Source organism: Astatotilapia calliptera, chromosome 17, assembly GCF_900246225.1.
Source record: "Astatotilapia calliptera chromosome 17, fAstCal1.2, whole genome shotgun sequence".
Lineage (NCBI taxonomy): Eukaryota > Metazoa > Chordata > Actinopteri > Cichliformes > Cichlidae > Astatotilapia > Astatotilapia calliptera.
Window position 1 is genome coordinate 5,091,972 of NC_039318.1, and position 14,885 is coordinate 5,106,856.

At 39.3% G+C, this 14,885-nt stretch overlaps 1 protein-coding gene across 1 annotated transcript; it reads left to right on the forward strand.

The window, feature by feature from the left end:
- The first annotated feature begins 104 nt into the window (after window positions 1-104).
- LOC113009427 (interferon-induced protein with tetratricopeptide repeats 2-like) lies at window positions 105-1,546 on the forward strand. The gene is made up of 2 exons (XM_026147704.1): window positions 105-109; window positions 247-1,546. The coding sequence occupies exons 1-2, from the start codon at window positions 105-107 to the stop codon at window positions 1,544-1,546; spliced, it is 1,305 nt and encodes a 434-aa protein (XP_026003489.1).
- Window positions 1,547-14,885: the final 13,339 nt, after the last annotated feature.

Below are 14,885 nucleotides of genomic sequence, written 5' to 3' on the forward strand. Positions count from 1 at the left end.
AACAGTACAGAAGTTAAACATGACTGACTTTTATGGTGCCACACCCAAAGAAACAGTCCAAAGAAAGGACACCAGTGCTATTTAGAAAGCAACTGAGTTAGAAGATGAGGTGAGTAGCAGCTTTTCTGTTTTGTTTTGTTTTGTTTTTTGTTTTTTTTGGGGGGGAGGGGGGCGTATGTGATTTGAATATTTAGAGAACATTATATTTCTTGAATGTGCATTTGTTTTAATTTTGAATCCCCATAGTTCTTCTCAGAGTCAGTCAACGTTGGAGTCCAAACTGGAGGCTCTGCAGTGCCACTTCAACTGGAATCTGGACTGTAGCAGGTCCACACTTTTCCGTCTCAAGTACAATTTGGAGGACATTGGCACCGAAGAGGGGTACAGCTGGTTGGGTCACATTTATAACTTGCAGGGGTTCATTCACTACGAGCTGGGCTTCAGTGAAGATGCCCTGCGTTTTTTCAGCAGAGCCACAGAAGCCTTCCGTCAGATGAGAAACACAGTATCAGATGAGGGTCCCTGGCTGGTAGTGAACTATGGGAACCTGGCTTGGCTACACAACCAACAGGGAGAACAAGTACAAAGTCAGAATTACCTGTCAAAAATTAATGCACTGATGAATGAATACCCATCTCCATCCCAGGATGAACTCCATCCAGAGATCTCTGCAGAAAAAGCCTGGACCCTGATGAAGTTCAACAAAGAAAAAAAGCTGCTGGCTATAGATTACTTCCAGAGAGCCATCAGGATGCAGCCTGACATGGTGGCATGGCGGACCAGCTATGTGTTAGCATTAGTGAATGCTCATAACAATAGCGACCATGCCATCGTGGAAAAAATGAGAATCGCCAAAGAACACGATCCAGAGAACTTGTACCTTGCTGCTCTTTACCTTGATGCATGTCCTCAAAAAGGAACAAAAATGAAAGATGAAGTATGCACATTGGCCAGAAGAGTTTTAAAAAAGCCAGTTAGCAGCTACAGTGGTATCAATCCGGTACTTATGCTTTACAGTAAATATTTATCTGTACATGAAGCTATTGATTTGATAGAAGAAGCTCTGGAAAGACATCCAGATGAACGTTACCTGAAGTGGTGTGCTGCGAACTGCTACAGAAGTAGGATCTTTTCCAGGCAGACAAGGACCAATCTGCTCGAGCGCAGCATGATTGACAAAGCCATCAGTCTCTGTAAGGAGGTGATTTCGCTTTACCCTCATTCTTCACTTAACATGAAAATAACTCTTGCAGACATGTATGTAAAGGTAAATAAGCAAGACAAAGCTGACCAGATATACAATGAACTGCTAGAAAGTGACCTGGAATATAAGGAGCAACAAATGCTTTACAACAAATATGCAAAACATTTATATTTTAACGGAAAGTTGATTGATAGACAAAATTCAATAGAATATCACAAGAAGGCAGCAGTGATACCACACCAATCCTTCCATCGTGAAAACAGCATTACAATGCTGGAGAAATACACTAAAAAATATGGTAGCAGAGAAATAGAGGAATTTCTAATCAAGCTGCAACAGTAAGAGCTCACACTAAAGTTACGAAGAAGAAAGAGAATAAAGATAAAGAACATTTACTATGCTGGCAGTCTAAATGTTTGCAACGAAACTAATAATAAATTATTATTGATTCAGATATTGTTATAACAGTAACAAGAACATACATGACCTGAAAAAGAACTTTATTGATTGTAATATTGTTCCATTAATGTTGCTGACTCTTACCCAAATTTTGCAGTTTGCATTTGTTTTTTGTTCATTCATTTAATTGTGTTTTACATAAAAGGTTTAATTTTGAAAAGGTTGAATAATTTTTTTTAAGAGCTTTTGTATTTGTTTCTTGTTATCCTCTGCGGCTGAGACAATCAAATGAAGTTACTGGAAAATGATCTGGAACAGTATGACACCTTCTGAAATGAGATCATAACAGTTATGTGTAAAGGAATGCAGAGTGATCAGCGAACATCTCCAAGCTGGCACGGGCTCATGATGCAAAAAAAGAAGTGAGCAGCTGCACGGTGGATTTCAAGCAGTACTGTCCTCAGCTTCTCACAGACAGTTTACAAAATGTGCACATCGACAAAGACTGAAGCAGATCAGGGGTATCAAACTGATTACAGGCCACATAAAGCCACTTTGATCTTAAGTGGACCAGTGACACCCTTTTTTCTGTTAGTGTAAAGAAGTCACATCTTTAACTGCTTTTCTACATGATAAAGAAAAAGCTGCTGTGAGAAAGAAAGAACTCTGTGACCACGTCTTTTTGGACTTGAATTGTAAGAAATAAATGTGTAAAATTACTGAAAAAGCTCTGGTCCACTCTTAGAAAGAATAAGTTAAACATTTTTTAATTCTAATATAATGTGTAAAACACTAAATATTTAAAAATGTGCACTGTTTTTGTGTTATTTTCAAAATCCAGCAAAAGCAGGATCTAAAACAAGCAGTTCAGGATTAATGTGTTTGTGTTTAAGTGTATATTAACTATTATATTCTAACAATATAAACTGAATGAATGTAAATATCCAATTATTGTTTTTTTAACAGTCCTACACTTTTAATTTTTATCAAATCATATATTTTATGATTTAATGTGGGCCAAGGTGTGTATGGTATACTAAATTTGGAAGAATAGGTAATAAATTAAACTAAAAGAAGCTTAAACAGACAAGCTGGAAAAATAATCAAATCTTGCCCAGGAACATGACATATTAGTAGCGGGAAAGGGGCGGTCTTTCTTCATGCCACTCTGACAAAGGACACAAAGAGGGAGGCTGTCTGGCTTGAAATACTGTAAGACCCTACAGTAAGTATCCCTTAGTAGTTTAGCTTAATGTAATGAAAAAACATCATAGAAAAGTGAAATTGTAAAAAAAAAAAAAGAAAATACGTATTTCTGAAGGCATGTGATGTTTTTAGAAAATTATCGTCGTATGAGGAGGAGTTTTGAGTTCCTCTAACTGGCTAGCTAACTAGAGAGCTAAATCAGGGTTAAAACTTATTTAAACAAGCGATTTCACACAGAAATTCTAAGTTTTGAAGTTTAAAAAATTAAAAAAATAAAATAAAATAAAAATGTGTTGAAAACATGAATTATTTTACTTTGAATAAATTGTTTTCTTGCATTTATTTAGTTTCACAATTTTTCTGCTTCATTTTCTTTTTTATTTCAAATCTAATTTTTTTAGTTTCAGGTCATTTTTAATGCAGTTTCAGACTTTTGACCATGATTTTGTGTAACATCAAAGATGTTGCAAAGTGTAAAGGCGTTTTAATGTGGGGGATTTTATATACCTACCAAACAATCAAATCACAGTATTCCCTGTTGCTGGAATAAATTGTTTTCCTTTCACATGCTCATTCTCATATTCAGTGTCAAGAAGTCTGTCACACGCACACATATATTAATGCTATTTTATGATTACTTGTTACGAATTTCATACATTGTTTGTCACACTTACACTAATATAGGAGGAAGGGAGGAGACTGAGGGTGAGAGATATTTGAGGGTAACCTCGAGTGATATTGTTAGATATTACACTTTTAATAAACAATGGCAGAGTATCCAATGTTGACATTAATGTGAACAGTATCTTTAAGTCCACCCTTTATGCTGCCCGATATATGTGTCTGTAATGTCATCATTAAATTAAGCTAATACAGTAGTGTTAAATAACCGCTGTTTGTTCCAGGAGCAATTAAAATGAACTTAGCCAAAGACTACTGGATAAACTTACCAATGTAACACAGTGTCCACCAGTAGATGTGAACTATTAGCAGTTTGTTGTGAACCAGGAAATTACACTGTTTAGGTCATTGTTAGGCCAAGCTGAGATGCCACAGGATGTTCTAACTGCTTTAAATGAGATGTCAACTCTAGTCAATACAGCCGAAAACTGTAATCTGAACTTCAATCAGGGCCCTGTTTCAGGAAGCCGGTTTAGTGGAAAAACTGAGTAAGTATACCCTGAGTTAACGAAAACTCTGGGTTTTCGGTTTCACAAAGCGAGTTCAGATGAAGCCTCAGTGAGTCACTATGACGACACACTCCGTGAAGCTAACCTGCCCCCTAGCAGGTTTACTACAACTAACCCTGACTGTCTCCGCCCCTTTGTCGGAAACCTGACAGTAGGAAGTGTCGGACATGGCGTGCCACTTCCTTGAAGAGCCAGTAGATCGTGAAGCCCAAATTCTCCGCAGAGCTCTCCGCCGGGAGAGAGTGATCAGAGCGCGTCTGGACATTTTATCATTTCCTGATGATTTTCTGTGCGAACGTTACCGTTTCTCAGCACAATCTCTAAGTTATTTGGATAACATCCTCAGGCCATATATTACGCATGTGACACATCGCGGACATGCTCTCAGTTCATTACATATTATTTGTATTGCACTTCGGTTTTTTGCAAACGGGAGCTTTCTGTATAATATTGGTGACGCTGAGCACGTTTCCAAGGCTACCGTCTGTCGGGCAGTCAGGAATGTTACAGTTGCACTGAAACGTCTCCTGTACTCGTTTGTGGTGTTCCCCGGTCATAGACCCACAAGATTTATCAAAGAGGGATGCCACAAAATTGCAGGTATCAGGATGAACGAAACTTAATTCATGATGTGGTGATACTTGGACTACTACTTAAATTGTACATTTATTTTCAGGGTTCCCAGGCGTGATTGGCTGTACAGATGGCACTCACATTCCAATCATTGCTCCTTCAGTAAATGAAGGAGACTATGTGAACAGGAAGTCTTTCCACAGCATTAATGTACAGGTACATAGTTCCCTGTAGCATTTCAAACTAACAAATTATTTCATTATAGTAATGGATGCTAATTTGTGTTCTCTGCACTGTGAAGATCATATGTGATGCTGCCAACATTATCACAAATGTGGAAGCCAAGTGGCCAGGCTCTGTTCATGACTCACAAATATTCCGTGAATGTACACTGAGCACAAAATTTGGACATGGTGAGTTGAGAATACTTTAAAATATATAAAGACCAATTGCTTCAGGGACATTTGAACTGAAGTGTATCCTTCAGTCTTAGGAGAGTTCACTGGCTACTTGCTTGGTGATAGGGGGTATCCATGTTTACCCCTTACCCTGACCCTGAACCGGGCCCACAGCAGCGATATAATCTGGCTAATTGCAGGACAAGAGCCAGAATTGAAATGACTATCGGAATGCTTAAGGCCCGGTTCCAGTGCCTGCAAAGACTCAGGGTCACCCCAGAAAGGGCATGTGACATTATTGTGGCATGTGTGATTCTTCACAACATTGCCACAATTAGAGGAGAACACTGTCCTTCTGAACCAAACATCAGCAGTGATCCAAACCATGAACATCCTGACCCTCCCACGGACATACAAGATGGAAGAGCAGTCAGAGACACCATATGTCACAATCATTTCTTTTGACCCATCACCTCAACATGTTGAAAGAAGAATAAACAGATTTTTTGTTCAACTGGCTTTATTGGTCGCCTGTATTTCCTGTACACAAAGTATTAAAGGATGTAAACCTCATAAAGTGTCTCTGTTGCTTCCTCCTCTGTAACAGCTGTCAATGTTTCTTCATTATTTTCCTGTAGTAAAGAAATAAACAACATTGCTGTTCTACTGTAAACTCATATAATCTGTGGAGTATTACTCACAACTGCATGTTGGTCTGGCTCAACAGGAGGCTGCACCAGATGCAGTACACCATCACCATCAACTGATAGAATATGAGGTTTATACAGGTCACTTATAACTTACAAGGGACCAAATGGCAATTAACAAACATACCAATCACCTTACACTTCATTGTCATTATGCTCTCAAAGACAACCAAGACTGAGGGAAGGCAAAATCAGTCGGAAAATAACTTCACTACAAAATAATCCATTATGGTAAAGAGTTTATCAGATGAATGAGTAGCACTGCAAAGGTGACTGTGAAGAAAGGATGTATGCACATCATGTATTATTTTGAATTTACCCCTTATGTAGCCACTTGTGTCTTGCGGGGTTATTGACTCAGAGGATGTCCCCGCAGAGATGCCTTCGGCCACAGGGCGCCCACTGTTTTGGCTGAGGGCCAACTGCTCAGCCTCTGTGAGTGGTGGTGGTGGAGGACCCCCACCTGTTTTTCGGGCCTCCGCTTTTTTTCTGTTGGCTATAACGGGCCACATTTGAGCATACAGAGTAAGCAAATATGTACTTGTAATGTGCTCAGATAATTTCAATAAGTGCTTACAGAGGGGAAATTAATGTAGCCTCTAACTGCAATTGATTTACATGGGACAAACAGACCAAGCACTATGGCTCATAATACAATTACACCTTACCTGTTTGGACTATATTTTTATATTTCGTTTTTACTTGCTGCCAGGCACGTTTGGGGCCTGTTGGGTTGCACCTGCGCTCACATCACATCACAAAATAAAATGTATAAAATAACAAATAAAATAACATATGATAAAATAACGTGTTAAATGGGTGGAAATCCCTAGATCAATGTTTATATTAACACTCACGCATTGACTCTGTCGGCTATGTTTTGCCATGCATGCTCCCTTTCTTTTGCAGCTGTGGCTGTGTTACTTTTTTCTGCGGAATTTGCATGTTATCGGCATATGCTGCCATCAGAATTTCGGCCTCAAGCGCTGTGAAATACATTGACCGCGCCTTCTTTCCCTCCGTCTCCATGGTGACTCGCTTAATCTGTGCTCCGCTTATCAGGGCTTTATGTATCCTCGTCCGCGCACTTCACTTGGGGTTACAGCAACTCCGCGTTGACTGAACTAATTGTTATCAGCCTTTCTGAAACCGAATATTCCGAGTTGGACAGTTCGGGGTTACTCAACCCTGAGTATCGTTTTTCACTCTGAGTTTTCTAAACCGGCTTCCTGAAATAGGGCCCAGGTGCCACTATTACAAGGAGATATGGGGCAGCGAAAATACAGTACATGTTAAATGATAAGATATACGTGTTCAAATAGTGTCAATTAACACACAACTGTTTTTTTTATTTCTATATGATAATTCTTCTTAATTAAACAATAAGAACAAGTAGTCTGATGTCCTATAAGTATTATGAAGCTATAATTTTAAATACAATAACACATTAAGTTTTTGTACAAAGTATTGGTATCGGATCAGTATCGTCGAGACCAACTTCTTCTTTTGAGTTTGAGTTCTCTACTAAGTACGTCTGCACATACACAAGTTTTTCTGTAATTGCAGCTGTCAAAGCTGTCATCATGATGTTTAATCCCAATTTTACAGAATCTAGTTAATAATTATAATAAAGTTAAGAGAAGAGTGGCTAAAACACAACAGATACACTATAGATGTTATTCTCTTGTTCCCTGGTTGGCTTAAATCTGAAAGGGTCAGCAATTCTGTCTCCTCATTTCTGTTGTGCTAGAAATGAGGTACCTATGGAAGTGGGTCTCCTGAAGTACCTATGGAACATGAGGAACTCATGTTCCATAGGTACTTCAGGAGACCCACTTTGCCATCCCTTAAGGTGACAATATACCGTCATTGTAGGGCTGATGGATATAACGAGATATATCGGATGACGATATGAAAACGTCTATTGTTTCATATTATGCCATAATTTGTTTCATGGTGTTGCAAAATAAACTGTTTACGGCAATATTTTTTTATTGGTTTGACGGTCACTGCAGTGGCTATATTAATTTCTTAAAGTTCTCTCTTTCTCTTATATTTAAAATAACCACACTACGGATGGACCAGTGACTGTTTTTACACGTTGACGTTAGAAACAACAATGGTGAACCCAGCGTGTGCCTCCACCGTCTGCTTGTTTTCTTTCCCCACATAAACCTTTCACAATAAAGCTGAAGATCCTGTTGGCACTTTTCAAAATAAATTGAAATTATGACAAAATACATTATTCGCAAACATTTTAGAATATGCCTCAAAGAAATTACCTGAAATAAAAACATGAAGTAATTATAAATGGCGCTACAGGCACCATGTGGATGCACTTTTCCACTGGACTGGAAGAGCTTACAGGCAAACTAATCACTTCCTTAAAAAACAGTTATGGAAGGCAAGATGCTATTGCAGTTCAATGCAAACCTAGACTTAGAATGTATGTCTTCTCAGCATGTTGGGCAGAAGGTGACAAAGTTGGTTTATTTGCCCTTTGAACAAAGACAGACAATGTCAGAATTTAACCCTGTTGTAAGACCATCGGACCTTTGGGTGCTGCATTGCTGTTATTTCTGCATGTCTATACAGAAGTTATGCTTTATCAGATCAAGCCTTTAATTGAACATGCACAAAACCAAAGCAGCCTGGACAGCTGGAAGCTGCCAGTAACACTGAGTCTTAGGATCTAGGAGCAGTGAGACAGTGAAACTTTTGTTGCGTCAACTTTGTAGCAAGCTACAAAGTTGACGCAACAAAAGTGTCCTATATAAGTCTGAGGTGTATCAGGTGTTTTGGCATCTACTCATAGATGAAGTTGCTGGGAATGTGTGGTAGAGGCTTTGTTCTGTGAGATCTTCATATCCCACCCTTCACCAGAACTTTGACCAGATTCCGATGTAATGGTACAGATGTTACAGACGGGACAGACATGAGTGAGGGATAGGAAAGGGAGAAAGAAAGAGGAAGGAAAGGAAAAACAGAAGGGGAGAGGGACAGTGAGCAAGGGGGGGAGAAAAAAAATAAAAATCTCCTGGATCACCTGTTGAGAGAAGAATAGAAAACAAGCAAAAAAAACAAAGCAACATACTAAACACAACACCATCGCATTAATCTAGCTAAGTGTAAACAGCAGTAAATACTAAATATTCAATGTTGTTGTGCAGCACGCAGGACAGATGTGCTTCGAAGTAGCAGCCAAGAAAGGTGTAATTTGGGTCTACGAGCAGTGAACACCCGTGTGCATACCTGTGTGGATCAGCGCGCTTGTATTCCAAAGGTTTCTCCATGTAACGATCTGCTAGGGAGTGTGGGGGGGCCACAGCCCCGTCCTCCGGGGTGTGAAGCGGGTATGGAGGAGATCAAAACTCCAGACATCCAGAGGCCCCCAGAACACAAGAGACCATAGAAGACCAACAGAGGGGCAGCCGCGCCACTGTTCCAGTAAGAGCTGAGGAGAGTCCCAGATGAGGGTTCACTCAGCAGCCGCGGAGCAGAAGCCAGGGGGAGTTGCGGTGACGCGCCCATGAGCTCCGCCGGCCCCCAGCTGTGCCTGAGTGACCGGCAAAAACCAGTGTTACAAAAAAGTAACATCCACAGCAGTAAAATCCCCAGCTCCTGGTGCAATGCTAAAAACACTCCCTCCACAGTTTCCCCAGAACTATAGGGATGGGAAGCTTGAAACAGCCATTTTAACACTGTAGCTGTGTCCAAATTCAGGGGAATTCTGTCCTAATTCAAAGAGTCCTTTAAATGTGGCGACAAATGCATCTTACTTTTACCCGAATTTGAAGGATGGCTTTGTCCAAATTCAGGGGAAGGATGCTCCAAATGCCATACTTGGAGGCAATGATGTCACAGCAAAGCCACGAAGACTGTACTCAAAGAGTACTCCAAATGTGGCGACAAATGTGTCCTACTTTTCCCCGAATTTTAAGGGTGGGTCCAGTGTATCCTTCTTGTCCTACTTAATCCCAGGATTCATTGCGGGCCATTTTTTCTGATAACAATGTTGATCGAAGCAGGAGAGGAAAACACTGTGAAAATCTGGTGGTACAAAAGTTAAATTTTTATAGCGGTTGTGTTGTTAAGCTATGAGCATCTGCATAGACATGATTTTTTCTAATTTAAATAACCGTAAACGAGCTTGTGTGGTGGGTTCTGCGGTTTTTCATGTATTGCTGCTTACATACAGCCACTTTAGATTTTTACAAATTCATGCTTTGGTGATATGTTGTAGGGAACAAAGACCAAATGGCTCAATTGATTAAAACGAGGAGAAAAGGATCACTACCAGTGGCGGCTGGCCCATAGGGGGCGCTCGGGCTCCGCCCCCCCAAATGTGGAGGAGTAAAAATATATATTTTTAAAAAATTCATCAATGATAGTTTTACTATGTGTGTGCCCATATACAGCCAGGCGTATTTTAACATTTTCACCAGCTGACTCATTAAAGTTCAACCAACAAACGGTGTTTTTCTTCTTCTGGGGCGCTCGTCAAAGCGCCCTTGATATGCAGCGAAATAGCCTATCATTAAATGGTTGCCAGGGGAAAATAATAAATATTTGACCTATCAGCGTCGCTGAATTAAATGGTTTGGGGGCGCTTAAAATTGCGCCCCTGCAGAAAACGCGCGAAGATTTGCTGTTCTAGAATTTTACCTCAGTCAGTAGCCTAAGTGAGCTATAAGGTCAGAGAGAGACGATGGCAGCGGTATTGTTAACGGTTGAGGCACAGCCTCCCCCAAATTCGGTTAGATCGCTTCTAACCTACCCTTTTGCCAGAAGGACAATGGCAGAAAAACTGCAAGTTAAAGAGTTGGGACCTGACAAGCCCGAAATTCAACTAACCCAGGCAACGAAGGAGAAGTCAAAAGCATACAACAGGACTTTTTGTCGGAGTTGGTTCCAGCGCAAGTCGTGGCTGACAGGCTCACGATCTGGTGAGGTGTTTTCAGACCATCCGTAACAGTGAAGGATTTGATGCCCCTACAAAGAGAGATGCCGGTGGTTTCGTGAGAATGCTGGAAGACGAAGCTTTCTGTTTTTTCCTGGCCTTGTTTCACAAGATAATGCCACATGTAGACATGCTGTATAACCACCTACAGAAGAGAAACATCGATTCTGTCACCATCGCAGGGATCACCCAGACATTCATCAGCCGCGTGCAGGCTATCAGGTAGGCATAAAAGCATAAATATGTAACCTAGAATAAATGTTAATTATCTATGCATAGATTCTATCAAATTCTCTGCATATATTCTGTGTTCTGTGACTTAAATGTTTAATGGAATTCAGATAATTTTGATTTATATCAGCCTTTGAAGTAATTTTATGAAAAATATTTGATTAAGTATATTTGATGAAGTATATTCCCAGTAATGATTTGATGTAGCCTATACCATAGGCTATTTCCTGAAATTATGGCCAGGGCCTTTATTTACTTGCACTCATTAAATGGGTCATTTTAGTCGATATCATAAAAATTGCCCCCCCTGAGATTTTTTTCAGGAGCCGCCACTGATCACTACTTTACTGCGGTGAAGAATTCACCACTGTGACATGGAGGTACAAGAATAAATCAATTTACACATTTAACCCTAATGTTGTACAGCTGCGGTCCCCAACGTTTTTTGCGCCACAGACTGGTTTATGTCAGACAAGGACCGGCCTTTAAGGTGTCGCAGAAAAAAACAAAATGAAATGATATGACCAAGACAAAAACTGTGGTATTTTGTAACTATAATAAAAAACATGAATTCACTGTGTAATTATGTAGCTTTGTTAGCAGCATCCTCCTGAAAATTCGCCAAAATTGAGAGTAACATCCTCCTCTCTGCCCCTTAACGCTCTCTGGTCGCTATTGTATCACGGAAATATTTCTTTCAAAATAAGACACACAACTATCACACGGGAAAAGACCCAGGGAAACCGAGTTAACAATAAAAACCCTGAAACCCATAAACTTCACACCTGAGCCTCAACTCTCGCGGCGGTACCAAATGACTAACGGACCGCTGCTGTACAGAACCTGTGGTGTCCTGACGGTATTCCTCTAGTGTTCTGCTGTAAAACCTTTTAGATTTAAGGATTAACATAGTTGCCATGGTTTCCTCTCTTCTCTTATTTGTTGTGTGTGTGATCAAGACAATTCTGGAGAAGATGGGCCTACAGGGAAAAGTCACCCACTTTTCCTGTGGAGTTGTCTGCTTCCACCCAACTTCCTTACTAGACCCCCACCATTTGTCTTACAGTATGGGTGTGGAACATGTTTAAATCCAGTGGCACCAAGGCATTATACAATAAAATAATGTGATTAATGCATAAGTAAAAGAAACTCCTATACAGCAGACAGCAGTTTGATAAAGTGCTATGAAAAAAAAGAAACCAAAAAATTAGATTCTAAAGGTTTCAAAGAGATGGCAATGAGAAAGGTTTTTTTTAGCTCCTCCAGAATTAAAAATGTATATAAAAACGGAGCAACATTTCTGTGTCCATTTAAAAGTTCTCGCACTGTGGTGCTAGCGACCGGAAAACACAAAAGTAAGGGCGGACTTGAACAAAGGCAGGTTGTCCATAGCTTTTTATATGTTGTATACTCATTGTTTTTTCAGTAAAGTTTCTATGGAAAAAAGGGGGCTGTCCACAGCTGCTCACTTCCTGCCTACCCGTCTGTCAAAGGATACTACCTACGCGATGTAGGTAGGTAGAATCCTTCGGTGCATTGTTCCCCCGAATTTGGGCACAGCATGTGTTGAGCTTCTCAAGCACAGATGTTTTGAAACTATGCTCCAACGCATGGTTCAAAACACCCAGATCATGTGACCATGACTGAAAATGGTTTTGGTGTGCTTCACACACTTTAACAGGCTCAATATTTTTCTTGTCTTGTTTGTGCAGGGATTTTTCCAAAACATGCGATGACCATCAATATTTAGAGTCTGGTATAATAAGTAGTTTAACCTCCTAAGACCCGAACTCTTTCATGGCATGCATTTTTAATTTCTCTTTGATATTTGGGCTGATTGGGACGATTTTACATTGTTTTACATTGATGAATGTAAAAACAAAGAATTACCAGATTTTTTATTACCTAATTTTTGTTTCTAAGAAAAATGAGAGCCACATATGAGGATATTCATTTAAAATTTCGATAGGACAGTAGCAGTATAATGTCCTCGTAACTGGATATCAGGCCCTTGTAGAGCAAAATTGAGTATTTTGGTCTAAATAACCCAAAATGTGATGTCCACATATGTGGACGCCAGGTCCTACACTGTAAAAAAAAATTCCGTATAAAAAAGGAAAATGTCCTGGTAATTTTCTGCCAGTACATTTTCTGTTTTTTTATGGATGTTTGACGGACTTTTCTGTAAATGATAAAACGGAAAATTCTGTAGATTTACAGTATACTCTCTTCACTATTTACGGACATTTCCTTCAGCTATAAAACGGAAAATTCTGTAGATTTACAGTATACTCTCTGTACTATTTACGGACATTTCCTTCAGTTATAAAATGGAAAATTCCGTTTATTCACAGTATATTTTCTGTATCATTAACTGATATTTTCCGTTAATAGAAAAATTGAAATTTCTGTTTATATTACTATTTCCAAGCACTTCTTTTCACTGTAACTCATTAAATAGTTCTTTATATCCTTAAACGTACATTTCTATGCAATTACAACCTAGTACACCATGTACTCAAAAATTCCTAAATTAAAACTTAAATTAATTTGTGCTTCGTACACAACAACATTGGTACAATTAATGTTAAATATTCTTTTATTCTCCTCAACTCAAACACTATACTAAAATATAATGACAGCATCCAGCTTGTCATAAAACGACTAAATAGCTGATACATGAACAAAATAATTCACAAGCTTTCAAATTTTTTATTTCCTTGAAATGAGGTTGCCCTCATGTAAATGTGTTTATTTACATTCATTCAAGTGGCTACCAAGTGTTTTCTTCAAACAGGACACCTGACAAACAGAAAATGTCATATTTAACGATATGTTCACATTTAATAATATCCAGAGGACCTTCTAGTTAGAATCCCTGCCTTGTGGTAGTTTTGCCTCAGCCAAATGGTTAAGGTGTGGTTTACATCCATGTCTGTCAACTTATGATACAGTATACACATGTAGTCAGTTATAGCCAAACACCTTTGATTACTGAATTGCATTCACTTCATTAATGAAGTGAATGTAATTCACATTTGTCTGAACATTTGTCTGAAATTAACTCTTTGGGGTCTTTACCTTACATACTATAACATACTTGAGTCAAAATTTGTTGACTGTTTAAGTGGTGCCACATGAATAAAACTGAACAGATCCAAAGAAGATGTGCCTGAACTTTGGGTTTATTCGAACAGGACGGATGGATAACCTCAGGACTTTTCCCCATATGATAACTACAACACAAAATAAATTAAGACAGATTACTGTCCCAAACTTAAAGATAAAAGTGTATTTACTGGACTTGTTTTGTCAGTGAGGAGCAAAGTACAATTAGAAGTGATTGTTCTGATGAAAAGTTAAACTGTAAACAGCAGCGTAGTGAATAAGGATCTGTGTCCACGAATCCTCAGCAGTGACAACACTTAAACATCATAGTTCAAAATCCTTAATGCTAGGGCTGCACGATTTTGCATAAAATGAGAATCACGATTTTTTGGCTTAGAATTGAGACCACGATTCTCTCACGATTTTCTTTTCCAGTATAAATATTTATTGCACTTATTAACTGCACATCAACTTCGTAACAGTTGAGACTGAACATAAAAACAATAAATAAACATAAAAACAACAAATGTCTCACGTTTTGTGGTTGCCGCAAAATGTTGTACTGCTTGAAATTCCGTCTCCACCGTTGCTCGACACTGCGTGTATAGAGCAGGTAGTGCAACAATAGAAAAATAGTTGCGGGACAGCACTGTGTAGCGTTTGTTTAGGGTGTTGATCATTTTCCTAAATCCCTCGTTTTGCACAGTGTTGATGGGAGCCATATCTTTGGTCAGGTGATAAGTGATAGCCTCCGTAATTTCTTTGTGCCTGCAGAAGTTCGACGGGTATAGGGAAGCACTGTATAAGGTTCCCGTTATTGATGTTTGGGTGGTTGACTGGGACGGATTTTCTCCTGTCACTTTCTTGTCATCCCTGACGTGCTCTCCGTTGTTTTTCCCCTGCTAATTT